Source organism: Dysidea avara, chromosome 4 (assembly GCF_963678975.1).
Source record: "Dysidea avara chromosome 4, odDysAvar1.4, whole genome shotgun sequence".
NCBI lineage: Eukaryota > Metazoa > Porifera > Demospongiae > Dictyoceratida > Dysideidae > Dysidea > Dysidea avara.
In genome coordinates, this window is record NC_089275.1 from 22,471,662 (window position 1) to 22,496,035 (window position 24,374).

Here is a 24,374-nt window from a genome sequence, read left to right on the forward strand (position 1 = left end):
ATGGTCCCTACTCTAGTTGAAAATTCCAAATTTTTTCATGTACTTGTAACCTATTAGATACTGACAGAGTAAAACACAGCTATTGCACTGCACTGTGTATAGTGTACTTGTGACCACACCGATAAGACTTGCTCATTATTGAGATCATACTTTTGCTTTATGCATAAGTGACCCTAATCCATTTGGTTCCACATGGGGTACTTTGAGACACTCTCTAGAGTTCCTATGAATACATATACATGAAATTGTTGAGGAGAATACATCCTGACCGCCTGGCAGACTCCTGTAAGCATTCGAGCATTAATCAGATGGCTGCATGTTTGAGGCTGCCTAGGTTGTCATGGATTTTTCACCTTTTCAAATACACTTTATGTAACAACTTGAAACAGGCTGTAGGACCAGGTGTCCTACAGACCTTCAGCACATGTGCTGTAAAACCTTAATAATGGGGTCTTTCAGCATGTGTGTTTTATAGGACCCCATATTGCGGATGCTGTTAATTATATTATGCATGCATTTAATACAATAATGTGTAGTAATACATGGCCGCTTGATCCTGAAATATGAAATCTAAGTTTTATGCAGGATTTACAAAAATTGTGCATTGATGTAGCTACAAGCTATGTATATATCCTATGGCCATGCTAATCTGTATGCTTAACAGTCAAACAATTGCATGGATCATGTTACATTACTAGTCACAGTTCAGTACAACATATGGATGCTTTGAAGGATCACTATCTGATGTACTTGCAAAGCGTGTATCACGACCATTCTGATCTTCATTAGTAGCCCAGATCACTACTCCATAATTTGCATCCCCAGCTTTCCATTCTTTTGCTGCAGAGGTTATTTCAATCTCAACAAAACTTTGTGGCCTAACTGCATATATGGTAGTATGGCCAGTTGGACAGCTACGAGCATCAATGTCATCCAAGCCAAGGTATGGTGTATTCCATAAACTTGTTGAAGTTCTCTTTGTGGTAGTTGCTTGAGTTTCATCCCATTCCTGGAGTACTCTATGGGCTTGTATGGTCCGGGTGATGAAAGGAGCTTGATCATTAGTTTGCCAGCTAGCCTTGGCAGAGGTGTCATAGTAGAGGTACATCATTGCATGATTAACAGTTTGGCAAGAGTTTGGTATGTCTTCAAACTGTATCAGAGAACGTTTCTTGGAAAATCCAGTAGCCTTACTAACAATTAACCATTGTCTACCATAGTTGTTGTTATTTGGATCTTCTAACCAAACATCCTGCACAGTTTTCAGTACATAACAAGCTCCAGCACCTACATAACCTGAAAAACAGGTTCCAGCATTAAGTAGCACTATTATTAACAACAACCCAGTGCACATTTTGTTGAAGAACAAAACTGACGCACAAGTCTTACTGCTAAATGCAGTCGTAGCATTATTTTTGAGCCTTATATAGGTGTTCACTGCTGAGATCATGTGATTATGTATTTGTACATTTGCAGAGTGAAACCATTTCCTGCAAGCTCAATGTATTTCCTGTTATTTTCTGATAACACTAGCTACACAGCATAGAACTTAAGTGGTTTATTATGAATTGCAGTCACTTCAGCTACGAATAATATACAGTAGTGACTGTGTCAGTACATTTACACATAGATAACACAATGGACAGATCTTGGTCAATTGTCAGCAGCACGTCACCAGTAAAAAACATTTGCTTTGATACCTGTCAGTGTAGTAGTTAGCACATGACAGACAGATAGTAGTCTCAGCAATAAAGGAAGCATCACTAGTGGTCCATTCCATGTACGTACACTGAGATTGTCTGCCTTAACTGAGTGGTAAAAATTGATTGAGTTCACAACTCAATGAGGTAGCACTGAATACAAATATAACAATGATGTACTGTTGAATGGGGAGGGTGCACTGATGGGGTAGAAAATATGCAATTAATATTATAAGGGAAGAAGGAGTTCATATTATTCTGTACTTTCTGGTGCATAATTCAGGAGGCATGATTGCACTACAACTATATACTAATTGTTACATGAACTGCATATAATCACACAGACACTTGTAGTAAATGGTTAGCTTTTTACCTGGAAGCCAGGATTCATCTAAACCTGACTCGTATGGAGTGGGATATACTTTTCCTTCAAAATACCATCAGTACATGGGGTGTATGTGTGCCAGATTCCAGATGTTTATAACACAGATGTCAGACATAACAATATTGATGGCTTTCTTCATGTCAGAGGATATCGATTTCACAACAACTCATATTACTATAATAATCTAATGGATGGGGGAACACACATAAAGAAGCCACACACCCATGGGGCCACACACAGGATGCCCATCACCCACACAAGGGCAGGAATAAAGTTACATACACAAAAACTCTGACCCCTGGTAATAATAAAAATATATTCTCTTTTCAATGTAGCTGTACTGTTGGGAGGTAACACCACACATATTTAAATTTAAAGCACCTCTGTCCATAACTAGATCTCCTGTTTCTTCATGCTGATTTCTTCTATCAGGGTATTTCCAAATTGGTATTATTAAGTATATACCCATTTTAAATTCTTGAGTCATATGATGATATAATAGTCTTAGTTGTCAGGACGTGATGCCTTCAACTGTGACTTGCATGTGCTTGAAAAAACAAAAAACTTACTACTGTTTGTCAAATTCATAGCCAAAGCCTCCAAATGAGCTCATTGGTCTTTTCTTAAATGAATTAAATTGAATCAAGTAGTCTAGACAGCCAAAAAGTCTTTTTAGATACTGGTGATTTTTTTACCACTTTCAATATAATTTTTTGTCTTGTGATCGTTTAGAGATGAATAATATATCTTAGACTGGTAGATCCAATTGTTAATAATCATTCGCAAGAGTTGATTGTAATTTTATAACATGTCAAGGTGTGTTAGAAGCATATCTAGTAACATATGTAATGTACTATTCAATGATGCTCAATAATTTGCAACCATGGTAGATAATAAGAGTTTGCATGATCAGTTATGTAATAAGTACTATTAAGGAGATGAGCATGTGTTATTGTGTAACTATACATGAAGATTATATGAGTTGCTATCCCACTGGAGATCCACCAGAAAGTTAAAGCCTGACAATACAGGAAGTCAGAATCTTGGCTGCTGAATCCAGAAGAAAATTTCCAACCCAGATTCATGGGCTACATTATGCAATAGCATGTGTATAATCATAGTGTACCAAACATGTACTTTGATAATTTGCGATGTCTTCACATTGTATGTGGTTGTAATAAAGAACTGTCTCTGTCTACAAAGCTATTCATGGCAAACTGCCCGACAGTGACAATTACTTTATTACACATGAACATGCTGAGTGTGGGGTAGTATATAGTCAACAACTGCTACATTACAAGTCTAACTGCTACAGTTATGTTTTGTCTGGAAAGGAGCATCAAAGGGACAGTTAGTAATAGTAGAGTGGCAAAGCAACAAATTTTGATGAAATTGTTCACTTTGTGATAAAAGCACCACATTTTCTGTGGAAGTTGAGTAAGGTATACTAAATCATTTGAGATACAATGCCACGTCAAAATCATTGCCTTAGGGCATGTTTTGAAACTTCTTAAACTAGGTTATAAGCCCATTTCTAACTGGTCAGGAACCATACAAGTGCATTCAAAATCTGTTTTTGCAGCATGAATGTATCTCAAATTTACAGGTGTAATCACTTCAAAATGTGGTAAAATAACATGCTTTTAAACACTTCTAACAGAGCCAATATTTCAGTGTTAAAAGTACATGTATGACCCAATACAAATAATATATTGCACACATATGGCTTCATATACCATGACCTGCGCTTTGTAACATAGTAAGCTAATGACATGGACGGGCACCTCCCTTGATCAGCTTTTGGATATGACCATCCCTTGTTTGTCTATTCAGATGCAAAGTCTCAGTATATTCACTATTGAGCCAGCCCAGAGCACTTTTATGGTTTTTTTCTAGCTGATATCTCTACTGGATGGCTTGAACTCTCTACAGGGTGACTTATTTGTAGCTGAACTCTACAAGTGACATGTTTCTAGCTACCTTTCTATATACAGGATGACTTGTTTGTAACTGAACTCTCCACATGGTGATTTATAATTGTTCTCTCTACAGATGATTTGTTTGTAGGTAACTTGTTTATAGCTGAATTCTCTACAGGGTGACTTGTTTGTAGCTGAAGTCTCTACAGGATGATTTGTTTGTAGCTGAACTCTCCACAGGATGATTTTTTTGTAGTTGAACTCTCCAGGCAGCATCTATGCAGTTTATCTAGTTTGCTGGTAGCTGTGGATATCACTTCTTTTCCTGTGCTTTTTTCTTTTTTACAAGAACAACAGAAACAGCATCAAATGAATAAAATCTGTCATTTAAAAATAAACTAGCTATTTACATTATGTAAGTAATTTGAACTGTATACAAACTGAATGTTCTATTAGGGTGACTGATTGCACACTTGCTACAAATAGTTGGATTTCACATTATAACTCAGTGGCATTGAATCCGATTCTTCTATACCACTGCAAGGACTTCTATGATGATTATTCCATCTACAAACTGGCGCTATTCTTAGTGGATATCTGGTAGGCATGAAAACATAAGTTTTTTTATTCACAATTTGATTGTGTCAATTGTGACACAGGTTGGGTTTTATGTCATATCTCCATGGCCTTTATCTTGATTCATTTCAAACCACAAAAGGCACCCCTACATAGGTTACTCCATCCACATAGCAATTTTGAACTCAATCCTTCAAGGGGTTTACCCTGTGTGCGTGACAGCAGTTCAATCTTATTGTCGGTCAGAACTCCAAGGTTGTTCATGGGATTCCCACCAAACTTCGTACTAAGATTCACTTTAATGAGCCCTTTAAGTGTGCCAAATTTCAGCTTGATTGGAGTACACATTTGCAGATTTTCCAGAGTGTGTGAAATGAAGAAAAAATGAAGAAATTAAAATTTGGCCACTTATATCTCGGAAATGGCTTGACTTCAAATTTGATAGGTAGACTCCCTATCTGGCAGGCACTTCTGTAACAAATTTATAGTTCCAATCAGATAACATATGTGTGAAAATCATGTTTTCTTTCTTCCTGTTATATTCATGGTGTGGCATGCCGGCTTTTTGGGCTGCACGACACACTACCGTATGTCTTGATCCTTATCGCTTGTAACACCAGAGGTCATGACCAAGGATTTTGTCATATTTATGCAAGGTCAATATAATACAGCAACATTCTTCCCAAGATCAGACTGTGTCTACCACCTGCTCCAATCCACCACCCAGTACCAATCGGAGTTGTCATTAGTATCCCCAACTATTACCCCTTAGACTTCAACAAGTTTGATACTGAAATTTGATTGGCTGAAAACGTGGTCTCTAAATCCCGTAGAGCCACGCTCATGTCCAATAGAGACCACGCTCTGAGGCGATACGAAACACGGAAATTATGCGCCTGTAACATTAGCAGCTCACAGACGTTTAAATAGCTAGTAACAGCCGTACACAACAAGAGGGAGGTGTAACACGCTCCTTTCTACTACATAACACCACATTTCTTGTTTAAACAAGCAGCTGTCAACATCCAAAAACAAGTTGTCAAGCAAATTGTAGTCTGCTTCGAAATGCAATTAAGCGTGCCTGTTACATTGGCAACACATGGGCGTTTAAATTGGAACGGTACTGAATTAGAGGGAGGCTTGTTATAAAGTACCTGTCAAGGTACAATGAGTTGAAGTCTAAATCATTATGCTGGTTATGTGCACTACATGGACATGTATATACAATAATATAGCTAGCTTAAATAACAATAACGTCATGATAAATGTCTCATTTATTTCCAGCATAGTTGATGGGTGTAACTAATCACTGGACTGGATTACTGGACTGGAACATTGGACTGGACTACTGGACTGACATATTTTGGGTTTTTACACATTCTGAGGTTGGTTTTATTGATTCCTGCTAACCAAGGGCCTTCAGAAAACTTGCAGTCTGTTACTAAAATGATGAGTATGAGGAGTGGGAGTAAGCAAAAACTGACTTCTAGTGATTTCACTTCTATTTATTATGTTCTTCTACAGTACATACACCTATACTACTTATCAGTATGCTACAGGGAATATGCTAGTTATAGTTAACCAATTGGAGATAGTAGCAAGCTTGTACAATGCTAATAAATTTGGTCACATATTATAGTACGCCAACCAGCACATGTAAGAACTAATCATGATAGCAGAAAAAACTCTACAGTTGTGTAATGAGTTTGTATATTACATGTAGGAACAAATTTAGCTACAATAGATTATCCTAGGAAGGATAGGTTGTGTCCCAGGGGTCTGAGCTATTTAGTTCAAGGATACAGTGTAAGATAGGGAGCACAAATATAGTAAAATGATTTTTGGTTAGCTACTGCTAGGTATTACAATCTCCAAAACACAATACTAAGAAGTGTATAAATGCTGTAGAACACAACAAGTAGTGAGAATTCAGTTTTTGCTTACTCCTGTAGCAGGCTGCAAGTTTTTTGAAGACCCTTGGCTAGCTAGACTCAATAAAACCAATCTCAGAATGTGTAAAAACCAAAAGTATGTCAGTCCAGTAGTCCAGTCCAGTGTTCCAGTCCAGTAGTCCAGTCCAGTGATTAGTTACACCCATAGTTGATAGTGACAGATGAGCAAGAAGATATATTGAACACAGGAGTACAGGAAGATGAATATTCCAAAGACAATGAACCATGTACAGATTTGGAATTCACTTGTGCAATAGTATTTTCAGTATTGATATCATCACAATGAGGCCGTTTTGGTTTTGTTGCACTGACAATGCATCCATTGTTTAATATATCAGATACCTGCTCTTGCTGATGTTTGGAGGCTTGTTTGTAGTGTACTGCTTCAACACTTCTGTGGCCAGTTCTTTCCATGATTCGTTGTTCGTCTATACACCCAGATTGATGTAGTCTAGTAGCAGCTGTAGCCCTTAAAGAATGATTGGTACGATAACCAAGAATGCCACCATTTTGACACATCCTGTTAATTGTAGTACCCAGTTTTGTACACCCTATAGGTTGACTTGAATACCAACATCCAGGCAAAGGCTTCTGTAGTGGTTTTAAATAATATGCATTATCAGGACGATCTGAGGGACACAAGCTGTTATACAATTTATAAAGTCGCACAAAGCAACGTTCTGGTTTCTCTATGTTTGCGTGATGTATCACTACCTTGGGTTTGATTTTCCTGCCTCGTAGTCCACCAGGATGATTCTTTGAAATATCCTCCTTGTAAGTTAGATATGGTCTCTCTCCAGCATTTTCTATCAACTGAATTTGTGATGGTCTGTGTCGAAGATCTCTGTGCTCCTTACCACCACGAAGAGAGAAATAGAGCCCATTCATATACAGCATGGTATCTACCAAGCACTGTGGAGTGCTGTCTCATAAAATTCCCTTCTCCCATAGTATTTCCTCTTCAGCAAATGTAATTGGCTCTGTTTGTTGTTGTGTAGTTCCTATTCCAGCTGACTGCAACCTTTTCATCTCTGAGTCTAACACCTTTCTAAATTGAGCAAACTCCTTGTCCTTAAAAATATCAATTGTAGGTATTCCATTGGCTCTAACGAATCTCATGATTCCACAACAGATGTGGTGCAATGTGTTAGGAAGAAATACAGAACCATCTTTCTTTCTTACTTCTAATATAAATGGACACATCCAGTGTTGCAATTCTGTACTCGTAATATTGTGTAAGGAAGGTATAATAACATTAGTTTCTTTCCTTCGATAGGATACCCAGTCATGCCACAACTTGGCACAATACTTGTTGTCTTGATGCGTTTTCTTTGGTACTGCACTCTTCATAACTTGTTCGATATCCTTGCTAGTAACGGGTTTTGCAAAAGGCCTGTTGCCGGCCATGGCTGACTGGTCGATTAACTGTGAAACAGCCGCAGCGTGACGGTCTTTCTTGGTGGCGGGCACAACAGTTTCTTGTAACTTTGACATGCTCTTGTCATCGAGTTCCTCAAAGGCTTGAAGAAACATTTCATCTATCTCTGTCTCTGTTAAGTTGGTCTGAGCGGAGAAACCAACACGAGTAACGTTGTTGCTGGTAGGTGTGTCCGCTTTGCTGTCCGAAACAAATAGAAACAGTTCGTTGTCAAGGAAGTCCTTTAGTTCTTGCACCTGAGAGTCAGCAATAGTAGCCATTATTGAATTGTCATGTAAGGTAAATGGGGGTAACTTCGTGAAAAGTTTGCGTTTTTGTTTATAACTTTAGATATACAAAACCAATAAATACGAAACTTGGCTACAATCAACATGTGTTTATGTAGTCTAAGTTTGCCAAGTTACAATAGATTTGAGTAATCGGTTAGAGAGATATGGCAGGAAATAGCCGATAGTGTCAAAAAACACGCAATGGGGGTAACTTCGTGAATTTACGAATTCTCCTGTTTCACTGCCTATAGCCATGGCTGAAACATGGATTGTTGCCAGAAAAGAGTTACACTAGACACTTTATCTACTTCTCCAAGTTAAAAGAGTCGAATAGAACAATGTACATGGTCCTCTAAGTGGTTAAGAGCAAGTTTTGTAGTACTGTAACGAAAATTTTGGTCCGGGGCAAAAATCGGTCCGGCCGGACCATTTTCAGTCGACCAAATTTAGTCCGCCCGGACCATCTTTAGCATCCGAAATTGGTCCGACCTGACCAAAATTGGTCCGGCCCAAACCTAGTTGGCCACATGCACTCCTGACCACTCGGACCAATATTGGTCGACCAAAATGGGTCCGGGTGGACCACTAACGCATGCAGCCAATGATGCATGCATAGCTATAAGTTGTTTGTGACGGAACACTGTAGCCGACTTAGCTATAGCTATTCTCATTTATCAATCTCGAATAATGACCATTGCAGGCATTATCACTGCATGGATTTGTGCTTAAAAGGTTATCCAACAAGGGCACGGATCATTGCATGCACGGGATCAGCTAGCCGCATTGGAGGTGCTTAAGATCGAGATACTCTAATAGAGCAGTCACCTATAACATTCATCACCAGGCACTGATCCAGAAATAAATGAAGGTAGGTGGCTACCCAGCCTAGCCCAGATTTTAAGTTGAGAGTCCTAAATGTCTTAATATTTATATATACATCAGGAAAAGCTGACGCTGTTATTGTTTGGCTTGTACAGTGAAGTGCATACACAGTAGCATGTGTACTGTGCTCTTATGCACATATAATGTCTGACCATGAGTTAACACCAATGGTTAGAACAATACATCTGTAACACCTGAATGTGTACATACTGCACATTCCTCTCTTGTATGTGATATGTAGGAGATGATAGCTTAGGTTTGCTCCATTAAATTATTAAATGTGAACTATCATCTCCTACTGATCACATGTTCCTATATACTGGTATAAACATTTCCTTAAAAGTTATAGCTATATAATATTCCCTGTATACTTTTCACTACTTAACCAACTTTTAAAATTTTACTAATTTTCGCCTGTGCACATATACCAGTAGGAGATGCAAGCACTGATCCAGAAATAAACCAAGGTGGGTGGTTGGCCCAGATTTTAAGATGAGAGTCTTGAATGTCTTGATAGTTACATCAGGGAAGAAGGGCTGAAATATTATCATCTAGCTTGTAGCACATAGCTATAGTAGCATGCCCTTGTGAACATAATAAGGCCAGACAAAGTTGATTAATTGATTCGCATCCCTGCCCACATCCCTTTTTACCCCACCGCCTCTAATTTCATTATTGCTGTTATCAATCATGTGCACACGTATTTTGATGTTAGGAAGGCTGGTTATCATTTTACAGCACAGCAAATGTCACTTGCACCTCAGAAACGGTGGTAGCTAATAAGTAAGTAACAGTTCTTAAAAGGTTTTATAGTTAACCTTTATAACAGACTTGCCTGATTTGGAGTATTTTCTTTACTAATGAATAATGAAAAATGACCTCCCGCCTGCATGGAAATCTGAATTTTTGTGGATGAGAAACTAGTAATCAAGTTTCCTGGCCTAATGTATTTTGTAATCCCAGTATACAGGCTGATCATGAGTTAACACCAGTGGTTAAAACAAATTGTAATACACCTGCTATGTAACACCTGTGCACATACTGCACATTCCTCTCTGTCATATGTGATTATATGTAGGAGATGATAGTTTAGGTTTACTCCATTGAATAACTAATAACTAAATGTGAACTATCATCTCCTACTAATGACATGCCCCACAGGAAGAAACATCACCTTATAAAGGTTATAGCTATAATATTCTCAGTATGTTTTTTACTACTTAGCCAACTTAAAATTTTGAGGCATGCTGTCACATTATTCCACAGCCTTAGGGTGAGTTGTTGCAGACATAAAAGTAAAATCGACTCAATCCTAAAGCAGACCCCATATCTTCCTTCAAGAAGTTCTCTGCCTGGTAATAGTTAATATACTGCCCATGATCATAGATAAATTCATGTATACTGCTACCATCTACTGTAAGGTTATAGCCAGCTAGCATTGGAATCTGATGCAATGTAGGGATTTAGTTCATATTGATATAACAAAAGAGTGTTCATGATCAGTAATATTCATTATTAAATAATGCATGTCTGAGTGGCTGCAAGGCCATGCATGGTGGGTGGCTAGCCACCTCATCCACCCCTCTGGATCAGTCCCTGAAATAATATGTGTATCTGTTTATGACAATGCGTGCATGCATGGGTATTCCCAGATTAATAAAAAACTGACCAAGGGTCAGAATTAACAAATTAAATTCTGAGCTATATAATTATGCAGAAGTTGAAGATAAGACATGTTTTAGTGGTAGATTTTATATATTGTCTACCATCCTCAAGTATAAGTGATCCAGCATAGGCTGGTGATTTCCATCATGTTGCTATAGTTGTTTGTCATAATCAACACAAACAGGCTGGATGAAAGATTCAACCAAACACTGCAGAGCTGATGATGCTTGTGAAGTTTATTGAACATTTTTTTTTTTAATTTAATTGGTAATTTATATCAATAATACAAGAAAAGGTTTTCACATTCAAACATGGTTGAACATGCATATAAAAACGTACTTGGGAAGAATATTTTGTTACCTGTGTTTTTGTATGCAACATTGACCACCATGCATGAATCCAGCATTGACCATGCATTTGAGTTGATGTATGCCGGAAGAAAACCTCTACTTCCCAGCTAGCTATTGACATGGAGAAGAATAATACAGGACTTTTATCATACCACACTGCTTTAAATTAAAACAGCATTAATTTTGCGACTGTGTTCATCGCTGCATATATACACTGTTAAAATGAACAACTCTCAAGGAGTTCCCAGTGTAGGGAGGATTTAACACCCCTGGAGAGTAACCATTACTCTAAAGGAGTAACTGGGGAGTAACACATGCTCTGAAGGTGGTGTCACTTACTCTTCAGAGTAATGGGTAGCTATTCTCTTCAGAGTGTTGGTTACTCTCCATGGGGTGTTAAATCCTCCCTACACTGGGAACTCTTTAGAGTGGTGGTTACTCTTTATTTTTAACTGTGTAGATCATGGAATTTAGTTTCTAGCTAGCTACTATATGCATTTTCCGTAAATCACAGAACTCGGGAAATTAAACTACGCTACTCATTTATATAGTTTCCAGGCTATAAGTCGGCTGCAGTGATCCATCACAATATACTTAGCACGGACCGACCTGTCCACACAATGCCGGGTACACCCGCGGACCAACCAAAATTGGTCCAAGTGGTCAGGGGGTGCATGTGGCCAACAAAGTTTGGGCCGGACCAATTTTAGTCAGGCCGGACCAATTTTGGATGCCAAAACTGGTCCGGCCGGACTAAACTTGGTCAACCAAATTTGGTCCGGCCGGACCAGTTTTGGTATCCAAAATCGGTCCGGCCGGACCGATTTTACCCGGACCGATATTTCCGTGACAGTACCCGGAAAGTTTTTTTAGCAAAAATTTTGTTACACATCATCAATTGAACGACGATTTCATAAAAACTACAGAAGCTAGAGTGTCATACTTGGACTCAAAGTAATCACCATATCCTAGCGTATATACACAGAAAATATCAAATCGTTTGATCAAGCCATTAAAGAGTTTCAGCCGATCAAAGTCGAAATTCACGAAGTTACCCCCGTCACGAAGTTACCCCCGTCACGAAGTTACCCCCGCCTACCTTAGTGAAAGCAGAATTTCAAATTTCTGTTACCATGGTGGGTCTAAATAAGTTAGACGTAAAGAACCAATGGGTTCTACGGGATTTAGAAAACCCTCAGGCCCTTAGTAGCGCCCGAGCGAAGCGAGGGCGCTACAGCCCAGGGCCTTCGAGTTTTCTAAATCCCGGTAGAACCCTGGTTCTTGACGTCTAACTATTATATAAAAATGATTACATTGTACTGTAATGTTGTACATGTGCATTAATCCTCAAACTTAGGCTACACATTTTTGGAAAATTAAATAGAATAAGACATTATCTATGCTACAGCCTATATAACACACTAGCTAGGTAGCAATGGGTGAAGATCATCCTTGCTTCATGGATCAATCTTACCATTCCAGACCTTTACAGAAAGAGCCTTAAAACAGCTCTAAATGTTACAAGAATGTAAAACAATAATTACTTTTAAAGATGCTTAACACACTTGAAGCAGGTGCTGGAGAACAGTGGGTGACTCTGTGACAAATTAAAGTAATTTATAATGTTTCTAAAGGTTATTATTATTATTTCACAGTGAACGACCACACTAACCATAATTATTCTATTTTGCCAACCCAGTCATTTAGCCTTCAAATAATGCAAATGTGCTGATTGCTGTGATCAATCGACCAACCCTATAGAGTTATGTTTGCAATATATACCAGGGTATACTGAGCTCATAAACTCATGCACATAATAATTATTAATTGTATCTAAGCACTAGTTTTAGTGCTGCACACCAGTATGCAAATAATCGGTAATTAACCAGTGTTGTCTAGGTTAGCCAATAACCAGTGAAGAAACCTTTAAACTGGTTATTGCCCACCCACAGAGCCGCCCACAGGGGGGGCAACTGGGGCAAAATGGGCCCCAGCCTGAAAGGGGCCCCAGGAGGCCCCATGAAGAGCCCCCTGAATACCTGTTTAAAAGATCGATATACTCTAATAGAGCAGTCAGATTTAAATACTCTAATAGAGCAGTCATAGTATTCTTCAGAGGAGCAGTATAGCAAGCTTATAGATAAGGAGATATGGTTGGTGATGGGTAGTTATTGTCATTGCCAGCAGGTTGTGACCTTTTTTTTTTTTTTTGGTCTTCACCTAACAACTTGGGTCAAGGGCTCCACTTTAACTCTTTGCCCTGGGCCCCTTAATTTCTCTGGGCGGCCCTGCCCACCCACTTGGTAAACCATAAATTATTCCTGCTGACAAGTGTTAACATCATACCAAAACCTCAAAGCATGTGTAAATATGTGATTGTAATAACTGTTATTGCAAGACAGGATGTTGATGGTCACTTTGGCACCACCCTAAACATTCCAGCAGGCTTGTTGAGTACATGTTATGTCAGGCAATTGGAAACAGTGGAAATGGAAACTGGAAATGGAAATTGGTCAAATCGTCATATAAATGTACCTTAGAGTAAGACCCTTGTTTAGTGGCCACCTTTGAAAGACTACCTTCTTATAAAGACCACCCCTGTACAAAGACCACATTGTAATTAGATCTCAAAGATGGCCAAGGACCACTTTTTGGTCACCTTTGATAAAGACCACCTATTTACATGGTAATATTTGGTAAGCTTCAAAAACATGACTGTATTTCATGGTTCATATCAATATCATCTCTTTTTTCACACTTTACTCAAGTCATGTACCATCATTGCTTAGTTTGTACCAGCATAGATACTACTATGGTAACAGAATGTGTTATGTAATAGTTGTAACATGGGCATGAGGGCTTTGCCTGATATGTATGCCCGACTGCCCGAGGGCTGTAGGCCCGCATACATATCAGGCAAAGCCTGAATTCCCATGTTACAGCTAATATGTAACACTTATTAGGCTGATAGCCTGTACAGGGTGATCAATCACCCAAGTCAATACGAGTGCAGCCACTGGATGTAATATATATATATGCATACCTAAAATTTTCGATTATGGGTCAGCAGCTAGTACGTTCTGGTTACGTTCGTTTATGATAAACGGACATATCCTAGAAAAATCATGGAGAATTTCCGTTACGCGAGTTTAATGTTTCAGTGCTATTGAATCGTTTATGGGAATACTACGCAGTTCACTAAAGGCCTAGACAGGTAAGCTTGCTTGTAGAGTGGTTATTCCATGCAGAGTGGTAGCTTCATGATGGGGTGTGTGTCCGTATTCGAAAACGTGTGGAAATGATCGAATGAATAAGCTATAGCACTAGTTTTCACCTTAGCCAAACGTTTTTCAACTCATAGGATGGCGAGGATAACAAAACACTCTCCGTCTGTGTGGTTTACATGGCAAAATCCAAGTTGTGCATCATAATTACGTTAGTATTATTCGATCCCACAATTGATTTCGGCATCTACGTCTATATAATCAGTGCCCAGTTGTAGGCTGGCTACATTTTGTAGCCCAGGTGGGTTCCTTTGATCTGAGGTGTGAAAGTGTTACATATAAAAATATTCCATGTAAGTAAAATGTAGCTATCAGACTACAACCTACTGTATCAATGAAGAGCCTAGTCTTTCTAGCTGTTCTGTTCTGTTAGAGTAGTGACTGTTATATTAGGGTAGTTGATAATACTGAAATTTAAAAATGTTCTCTATGCTACATTTATGCACGGTTTCAGAGATATGGACTTTTCAGACTTATGGCCTGGTCCCAAGGGATTCGGATAACTGAGGTTCCACTGTACATGGAATGCTCTAGAACAATCTAGTACTTCTATTGATAGACCTATAAAATTAAAAACAGTTATTTATTTACAAACTAGAATTTTCATCCATAAAGCAGAAATTACGTGAGGTGAACAGCCAAGATAGTAGTGGTTCAGTGGTTAAGGATGCTAGTGTTAGGTATGGAGGTCCCTGGTTCAAGCTCTGGTAATTTTTTTCAGCATATTTTGTGCACCTTATTTACCCCACAGTGACTGCTATACAATTTTACACTTGTTTGGTTTTTGTTTAATAGCTGCAACTCCATATTATTGCTTTTCAAACCATCAAAAGGCACTGCTATGATGATCGGCCTATGTACACACCAATTTTCAAGTTATTCCCATACTCGATTTACCTGTAGCCATGACAGAAGTTTGATTTTTTACATGAATAAACACTCATAACTCCTTGGATATTCATCAGATTCACTTGGATTCACCACTATACTTCTTCATTTGTGCCAAAGATCAAGACAATCAAAGTACATGTTTAGCAATTTTTGCAAAGTGTGCGAAATAAATCAAAGCCCCCGTAGCCCCCATACGGCATAAGAAAAAAACCCAAAGAAACTTTGAACACCCTTATCTCGCAAATGGCTTTTGTGAACTTGATCAAATTTGCTGTATGGTCTACCCTACCTGGCAGACAGCTATAATACAAAAATGGTGTGCTTTGGAAAAGGACCATGGAGCTATGCATGTGTGAAAAAGCTGTTTTATTTCTTCCTGTCAATATACTCAGCACCAGCTTTCTTGGCTGCATGACACACTGTACTGTTTGTTTTGCACCATTATTATTGTGAAACTTTTGATATGATACAATCAATGAAAAGCTAAAGGTAATATGGAGATTATCTATGTATAACAATGAAATGCATATACATATATAGCGGTATACTTACTAGCAAGAATAACTGTAAAAAACATGTAGATTCCACCGTATTCATTTCCAGCTTCACAGACATATTCCCCACTATCAGTAATATCAGCAGTGAAGATCATAACACTATCACTGTTGGTATGTGGACAAGATGAACAAGTGTCTGGGATGGACCAGTTGTACACTGGATCTGGTGAAGATGACACAGTACAATTGAGTACCACTTGTTCACCATGAGGCACAATCACTGTCTGGCTCTTTTCAAATAGCAATTCTGGAGGGCCTATATATAATAATTATATGTGTAAATACTCAATGCATAAACAGTACTGGTTAGCTATGTACACATCAGTACTATTACAAGTTTGAAATATCAGATCACTATAATACAATGTTGTTAAAGAAGTATCACATGGCAGTAAGAAATTTGTTAGTATTACAAAAGAGCTACAGCAATATACATGTATACATGTAGATGAACATTTTCTAATATGCAGGAGAACAATGTACTAACATAATATAGCACAACAACAACAATTATTGTATAGCTAGGTAATTTAAATGTGTAAAGGTCAAATAAACAACTATTGTCATTCACAAAGGAACAAACCATGTCGAAAGTATTGACATAATAATAATAATTATTTGTAAATGATCTTTAATTGTGATAACAGCGGTGGGGGAACTGGTTAGGCAGGGTAGGCAAATGTCTACTCCACAGCCAGTGATTTATATATAAGGCAATTCAAAGTGTCTTCAGAGATTTACTCTCAGAAAAGTCATGTTTTTTTTTCATTTTTGCTCAAGCATGCCTTCATCCTACATGCATGATGAGTTGATGACTGTGCTTTGCACAACACAGACATCAGTGACAGAAATTGATCTTGGATCAAGTTGCTTGCCCAACTTGGAATATTGAATAACGATTCTAACAGATTCTATCAACTTTTTTTAATAAAATGTGAAAATTCATGAAATAAATGAATACCAAAATCTCTGTATAATAGTGTGTTTGCTTATTAGTGATGTTTACATACCCAAGTATATTAATACTCCTTCAGCTGCAGTACTATGATCAGTTTTACTCCTGCACAAATACCTTCCAGCATCAGACTTCACAGGTGGATCAAAAGTTAAGAAACTGCCGTCAACTGCAACATAAAGATTGTGTAATTACCAGTGCTAGATTAACTCTGTTATACATTCAAGATTATTCATATCCTAACTGAAACACCTAACAGCTACTTATCAACAGTGTCACCTGTCACCAGTACAAGATCTAATCATGACCAAAAATCCTACACTACCATACATCAATAAATAGACAACTAATTTTCCCTAGAAACAGTACCTGAATGGAATGGACTACAACTAGACATTGTCAACCAACCAACTAGTGACAGCTTCAAACAATCATTATACAATCACTATTTCTGTTCTGTACACATTAGCACCTATTCCCCAGCAGGCCCTGCTAAGTAAACTTAGGGATTTCCCACATTGCTACAATGCCAAGTAAGGATTTTCCTATCATCTCTTGTTTTATTACTGGAACTCTACTAATTTATTTTATTTTATTTCACTAGTATACATAAAATCTTCATAGATTACCACATATTCTAGCAGTTTCTGTAGTAGGAGTCATCACATTCCTGTTTGGATCAAGCCATTCCACTGGTATCTCACTGTAGTCACTTTCAAAACAAGCAAATGATACAAAGTCTGTACTGCTATCATATTGTTGAGATTCTGGAACCATCATTAAAGCAGCATCACTGCTGGTAGCTGGTATTAAAATGATCCACCCTAGATTTTATAATTATTTATAACTTCTGTATGTACTTCTGTAGTATGTAATAGCTACATGCATGCATTTAATTTAGTAGAAATCAACAATACTGATATAGTCATATGTAAGTATTAATCAATTAAACAATCTCTAATTTTCTACTAGTTACATAATGCTTCACATATACTGTTAACAAACCCAACATATATAGTGTATTTGACATCATCATGGTGACTCCTTCAGGTGAAGTAAAACAGACTTCAACTGTGTACATGTGATAGTAGTGTTCACTGAATATACGTACATCAACTTTCACTTTTCATATCCTGTGACCGGATTTGTGAAAAGGGGTCTTCCACACACATTCAATTCTATGAACTCAGAAGACCACAAGTTGATTTATAATTTCTCAGCATCACCTTCCACCCTGCCACCTCTAAATTCATTACTGCTATAAATCATCACTTGCGCCAGCATTTCAATTTAACCATCATTTTTAGCTATGGGAAACCTTTCTTCCAGCTTCAGAAAGGTAAGAAGAAAATCCTTGTAGTGACTACTGACATATAGCCTGCTGTTGCAGTAGTTATGGTTACTTTCTCAATGAAAAATGACTGCATGCCTGCATCAAAACTGAGGAAGTGGCTGATGAAAAACTAACAATCTACTTTTCCTGGCCCAACTTAGTATTCAAGATGCTGAACATTTCTCCATCCATTAAGCTATATATGTTGGTGCTCACTACTGACCAAATTTCAAGGCAATATAGTAGCATTTTTGCAATTATTACTTGTCAAATTTGGTAAATTGGATGTGTATGTAATACCCTTTTCACAAATCCGGTCATATATAAGTAGGTGTGTGTGTGACTGTGTGTGTTTTCATAATAACAAAGACACAGCCATGTGTACGTGCAACAGAGTAGCGTAGGTGTTCAGACACAATTTTTCTACATGCTGTGATAGCTATATCTGATTTCTATGCTTAGCTATCTACAACACAGCTGTGGAACTATAGGGTAGTTACGTGTCTAGTAAACCTGAAAAAAAGATTACAAAGATGCTCAGCTAACTGTATTGGAAGCTATAGGGTTTAATAACCTCATGTATTGGAAGCTATAGGGTCTGGGGATCCACTGCAAAACAGGACACATTAAATTTTAGTATACTCCAGTGAGGCATCCCAGGGGTAGTTTTAGGGGGTTTCTTCATGAGGTTTCCAGAAATCCCCTCTGAAAATAGTGTGTACCCCTACGATTCGTGTGGGTAATAAAAAATCACAAAGAGTTATAGATACTGTATTATAATAGGACTTTTTCTACTGGTGAAACTTCATACCTTTGTCTTTGAAATCACCATTATGGCATTCAACAGCATGTGGTGACCTTTTTTTTTGGTCTTCGACTTGCAGCTAGGCTGAAGTAGCAATTCCAGAGTGGAAATCCCCTCTGAAAATTTCTAGATCTACCCCTGCACCCAATCAGCACTGCCAAGCACAATGAAGGAGATTGTGACCGAGATCCTGGTTGACATTCTTGCAAGGGGGTGTCATGTAGGTATGCGCTGAAGGGAGATCTGCAACCGTGGTCAAAGTCTTTACCGGCCAAAATTTTGCTTTGACTTGTGACTAAGAGCCTTTGTCAATCTTTGACCGGTGACTTAGTGACTATATTTAAGCACTTTTCTATTGTGGGTTGAAAATTTTTACCCTTCACTTGGCACGGATTTGGTAGCCTTGACCTTTGACTTAGACTTTTATTGCAGTCGCAGATCTACCTACAGTGAGTGCCTGTGTGTCACCGCCTTGTTTTTGGTAGGAAAACCCAAACCAGAGGCTGTAGTGCTTGTGGTACTTTTATTACATCTCCATCTGATGGCAAAAACTATAGCTAGCTAGGAAACAGTACCGGAAAGTTACAGAACTCAACGACGTACTTGTATTAGAAATATACCGTACTTTTATTTTAAATAGGGAGTGAAATGCATGGAAAGGGCAAGGAGCAATAGAACATATCAAAACATTTAACTTAACCACCATAACCGTATATTATAAAAATTTGTGAAACTGAATGACACCATCTATTGTATAAATATACTGAGCCATTAAACACGGAGCCATAACTTCCACATACTTCAATCATAGATACACTAAACTTTACAACTGGATTGGAAACGGAAGTAACTCACATGACGTCTCTGTACAAATTCCCAATGTGACGTAACGAGCTCGAAAAAACATCCGTGTTTCGCTTGCGCTAGTTAGTCGCCATAGATACTGTCCGTAGTTACGAGCACGATATTTATTTCTTATGGCTTTATTTGCCAACTATTAGCAATTTGTCGGCTTTTAACTTGACGAATTGGTTAACCTAGCCTTGTACACAATAACAGGAATGCGTGTGCAACCACCAGAGGCTGTTGTTTGTAATAAACAAGCCACCAGTATGTCGAGAGGTAAGCGAATTATGTTATGGCTACACCGTCTCATTTTTGTAGACTTTTCACAAATTCTATGTGTTGGGAAGCAGCTCAGGTAGTTTTGTTTTGAAATCTATATCAAGTGTGTAGTGTAATAGGCAACTTGGATTTATTGTATCAATTGTCATATTGTATAAAATTACTGCTTACCACTTTACACTTGTGGACTTTTAGTAGGCCCATGACGAATGCTAGATATCAATTTACCATACCATCAACTACTACCACACTTGGGGGGTGTAAAGTGTGTGTTGGATTGCTCTGAAACCAAAGCTATATGGCATGGGGATGAAAGACAGAATCTCCCAAAATTTTGAAATCATCCAACCCACATGATTAGACATCCACCAAATGACAGTGTACTGATGACCAACAAGCAAGAGCTCAAGATGCACTACCAAATTATATGTTTAAACAGTATGCGTACTTTCAAAAGAAGTGACATAAAACACTTATAGCTACATTGCACACGTAATTCATAATCAACGTACACATATTACATTGTACATTTAAAATATTCAAAGTGTATGGTTTCTTCGTTAGTTAGTGTGAGAGATTGTCGACTTAACACATTCTGGCTGTACTGGTGGGGCTACCTTTAGCCAACTCTGTAGCAATGGTGAATAGCTTGTGTAATTAACTGAAGTCATACTGGGACCAATCAATCATGTTTATCCACTTTGTAGTAAAATGCCACGTAAAGTACTAAAGCTTCCATACAGACCTCCTGCAAATCTATGAAAGCATAGAATGACCTGGACTGGGAATTGAAGAATGTGGCCTGGTGGACCAAGTGTTCTATTAGCTAGTTGCAGACACACTTGCAGTACAGTATGGTATGGAATACATCTAAAGTCCATTCTTTCAAATATACGACTTAGTACAAGATCACGGGTCGCTGAAATCAGTCAATAAACAACTGGATAAATCACCAGCGTCCAATGTGTCACTACCGAAAATTCGCCGAAATACGGCTCTTGCAAACTCTTCAAACTTTTGTTATTGTCCTGGGAGACTTAACTGCTTCATCCTGAAGTGAAGTTAATGACAAACAGATAAACTACGGACACACTTGCTCACTGGCATCATCATTCTTAGCAACCGCACTATGACGCAAACCGAAACAAGGATGTTATAGTGCGTGAGTTCCGTTTCCAATCCCTATGTGTATAGTATATCTATGCTTCAATTCATGGAGATCCAATATGGCTTATCAGAATCCTTGATGATTTAAGAGAAAAAGCAGAATATTTAGAGCCTTGTATCGCCAGTCACTATGTATTCAGGTACATATAGACCTTTGCAGGTGAGCTGCTGCCATAGCAACATCCGCCATCTTGGAGTACAACCCGTTTTGCAACCCTGATAGCGTTGTTTTCTATAAGAGTAAAACAATACCCAGGAAGTAGAGCTGCTTCTCCTGCATTCCACAGCAAAGGTTGACCAGGTTAAACGTATGCTCTCCCTACGCTACAGGGTTGCAAACGCATTGTACTTCAAGATGGCAGATGTTACTATGGCAGCAGCTCACCTGCAAAGGGTCTATACCGGGAAACACACATAATGTAAAATCAGCTCTGTGTAAACTGGGGCACGGCTTATTTTGGGTAGATTCTTAAGTGTTGACATGTAGAATCAAGCTTGGTGAATTTGGTTGAGGGTAACAGCTTCCTTTTTGGGGGTTTTCCCGGCCACCTGAGTAGTTAAATTCGAGCTCCCGAGAAACTCCTCGAACTGGCCGAATATTGACTTGAGCAGAACATTTTCTAGCTACGCAGTTAAATTTTTTTTGTAATGGTGTGAGTCTGCGAGTATTGCCAGGGCTCCTGTACTGACCACATTCCATAAAATTGTTCATCAGCTCACTCCTTCTATATACAATCAAGAGTCTCTTATTATGGACTCTTGATACAACTACATCAGACCTCTCAACCTGGAAGTAGACCTGGTCGTGAGAAAGCCACCTACCCATACTCCATACAGCTGTGAAGCCTACCATCTTTGTGATGGGGCTCACTAATATACATATACATTTGTTTTAAAAGGCACAACTATAGCTAGCTATGTGGGTGCAATACTGCTGTTTACCGCAGTTTATAATATCTCTATGCTACAGTGTAGCCTATACTATAATATGACAAGAACCTACTATCTTTGCTCCATTGTTGAATCACATGATATCAGTCTATTTATTTATTTATTATCATTATTTCTGTACAAACTCAAAATTGAGTAGGTCTATAATTGTACAAAAAAAAGTAGTTAGCTAAGTAATTAAGGTAGTTACATGTTCAATTTACTTTTAAAAGTTTCAAGGCTAGTTGATGTTGCTGCATTGGTTGGCAAGCTGCAACATGAGTTTGCAACTGTGTGAATCAGAGCGGATGACCCCTAGTAAAACAGGGCCGGTGTAAGCACTACGGCCACTACGGCCACTGCCGTAGCAGATGTTCACAGCCCAAGCCAGTCACGTGAGTGCATGCCTAGCTAAGCTAATATAGCTACACACCAATAAGGTAGCTCTGTATGGTAGTTACGTCGTCATGACATACACTAATTTATATGTTTCTTGACAGACATCAACCATTCTAACCGTTAATGCAATAAAAGGATGTGCAACCCACTTCACGTTACCACTTGCTTATCCTCTATTATATTCCTAATGATCGAAGGACATGATGACCAGTGCGGTGGACGTTCTTCCAGCTCTGCTGAAAGGTAGGTTATTATTATTATTGGGGGTACAGGTAAGAAGGCAAAGCCTGTAAAAACCTGATCAATTATATAAATGAAATTAGACTTTACAACATATAAAAAGGTAGTGTGACAGCTAGGGAAGTTACAAAAGTCAGTGTAATACTGTATGTATGAAGCAATATCTTAAAATCAACTCTTGTAAAGTGCTAAAATTGCTTCAGAATGTGGTTTACAAACACGAAAATTTCAAAACTTTCCTGGGGGGGGCATGCCCCCAGACCCCCTGAGTGCTTCATGGCACAGTCACCCATCGTGCTTCCACACTCATCACAATCCCTGAATCAAAACCTGGCTTGTTGCCTGACCAGCCACTAAGAGCTTCCACCGGCCCTGTAATACTGCATGTTAGTTAGCTGTAAGCATCCTTCAGGCGGATTGATGTCAATTAAATTGTTAGCTATTTTATACATTGTGATGGCACGGAAGCTATTTCATCTATCTTGTAAGGGCTGCCACTGCAGATGTTGCAGCATAATTATCTGTCACACTGGCATTCCAGTCATAATTCAGTATCAGTCAGTCTTTCAACTCAGTTGATGTACTGGTTCACCATCATTGAAATTACCTCTCATTTCTTGAGTAATGTACTTGTCAATTTCATGCCCCACCCCCCCACCCCCGGGGAGGGTGGGGGAATACAGGGGATTTGACAAATTGTGGTGTCAAATTCCCCACTACTGGGACAAAATCAGCTGTCAAATCCCCACTATGTCCCCACCCCCATAGTAGGGGATTTGACAACACCTCAAGGATGACTAAGCGCATATTTCATGCATGCGACTAGTAATAAACCTGCCCTGTAGCTAGTAAAATTATAGCAAATGCAATTTTATTGTTTAGAAATGCAACTACCGAAAATTGGTTAGTGAATTGGACAACTGTCAATTGCCCCAGGGGTGGGGACAAGAAGCAATGTCAAATCCCCACCTGGGGTGTGGGGACGCCCGGGGGTGGGGCATGAAATTGACAAGTGCATAATCAATATCCAGCAGTGGGTTTAATGTTCAGCACAGATTTTTCGCACAAGTACACCTCACAACAACCGAAATTAAGTAATAAAAACAAGTAGCCATTAGAGACAGGATGTTATCCGTAACACGGATAATGGGATTTTACTAGTATACTAATAATTCTAACCACCTTGTGTATAGAGACTATAGCCTCTCTATAGAGTCTATCTTGACTAACCTGTCTATACAGTCTATAGTGAAAAGTCTATAGTGACTAACCTGTCTATATAGTCTACAGTGACTAATCTGTCTATATAGTCTATAGTGACTAACCTGTCTATACAGTCTATGGTGACAAACCTGTCTATACAGTCTATAGTGAAAAGTCTATAGTGACTAACCTGTCTATATAGTCTACAGTGACTAACCTGTCTATACAGTCTATAGTGACTAACCTGTACAGTCTACAGTGACTAACCTGTCTATATAGTCTATAGTGACTAACCTGTCTATACAGTCTATAGTGACTACCCTGTCTATGTAGTCTATAGTGACTAACC

General features: G+C 38.6%; 2 protein-coding genes and 1 long non-coding RNA gene across 3 annotated transcripts; 1 reads left to right on the plus strand and 2 right to left on the minus strand.

Annotated features, from left to right (window-relative positions):
* Positions 1–531: 531 nt before the first annotated feature.
* LOC136254361 (uncharacterized) lies at positions 532–17,917 on the minus strand. Its single transcript, XM_066047041.1, has 5 exons — positions 17,829–17,917; positions 17,453–17,647; positions 16,879–16,992; positions 15,864–16,124; positions 532–1,296 (listed from the first exon to the last, which is right to left on the minus strand). The coding sequence occupies exons 1-5, from the start codon at positions 17,902–17,904 to the stop codon at positions 695–697; spliced, it is 1,248 nt and encodes a 415-aa protein (XP_065903113.1). The 5' UTR covers positions 17,905–17,917; the 3' UTR covers positions 532–694.
* Positions 5,730–8,559, minus strand: LOC136254445 (uncharacterized protein KIAA1958-like). The gene has a single exon (XM_066047134.1). The coding sequence runs from the start codon at positions 8,228–8,230 to the stop codon at positions 7,460–7,462; it is 771 nt and encodes a 256-aa protein (XP_065903206.1). The 5' UTR covers positions 8,231–8,559; the 3' UTR covers positions 5,730–7,459.
* A 1,987-nt stretch (positions 17,918–19,904) lies between the features above and the next one.
* On the plus strand, positions 19,905–20,649 carry LOC136253102 (uncharacterized). The gene is made up of 2 exons (XR_010699955.1): positions 19,905–20,083; positions 20,282–20,649. It is a non-coding gene; the product is annotated as an uncharacterized lncRNA (long non-coding RNA).
* The last annotated feature ends 3,725 nt before the right edge of the window (positions 20,650–24,374 follow it).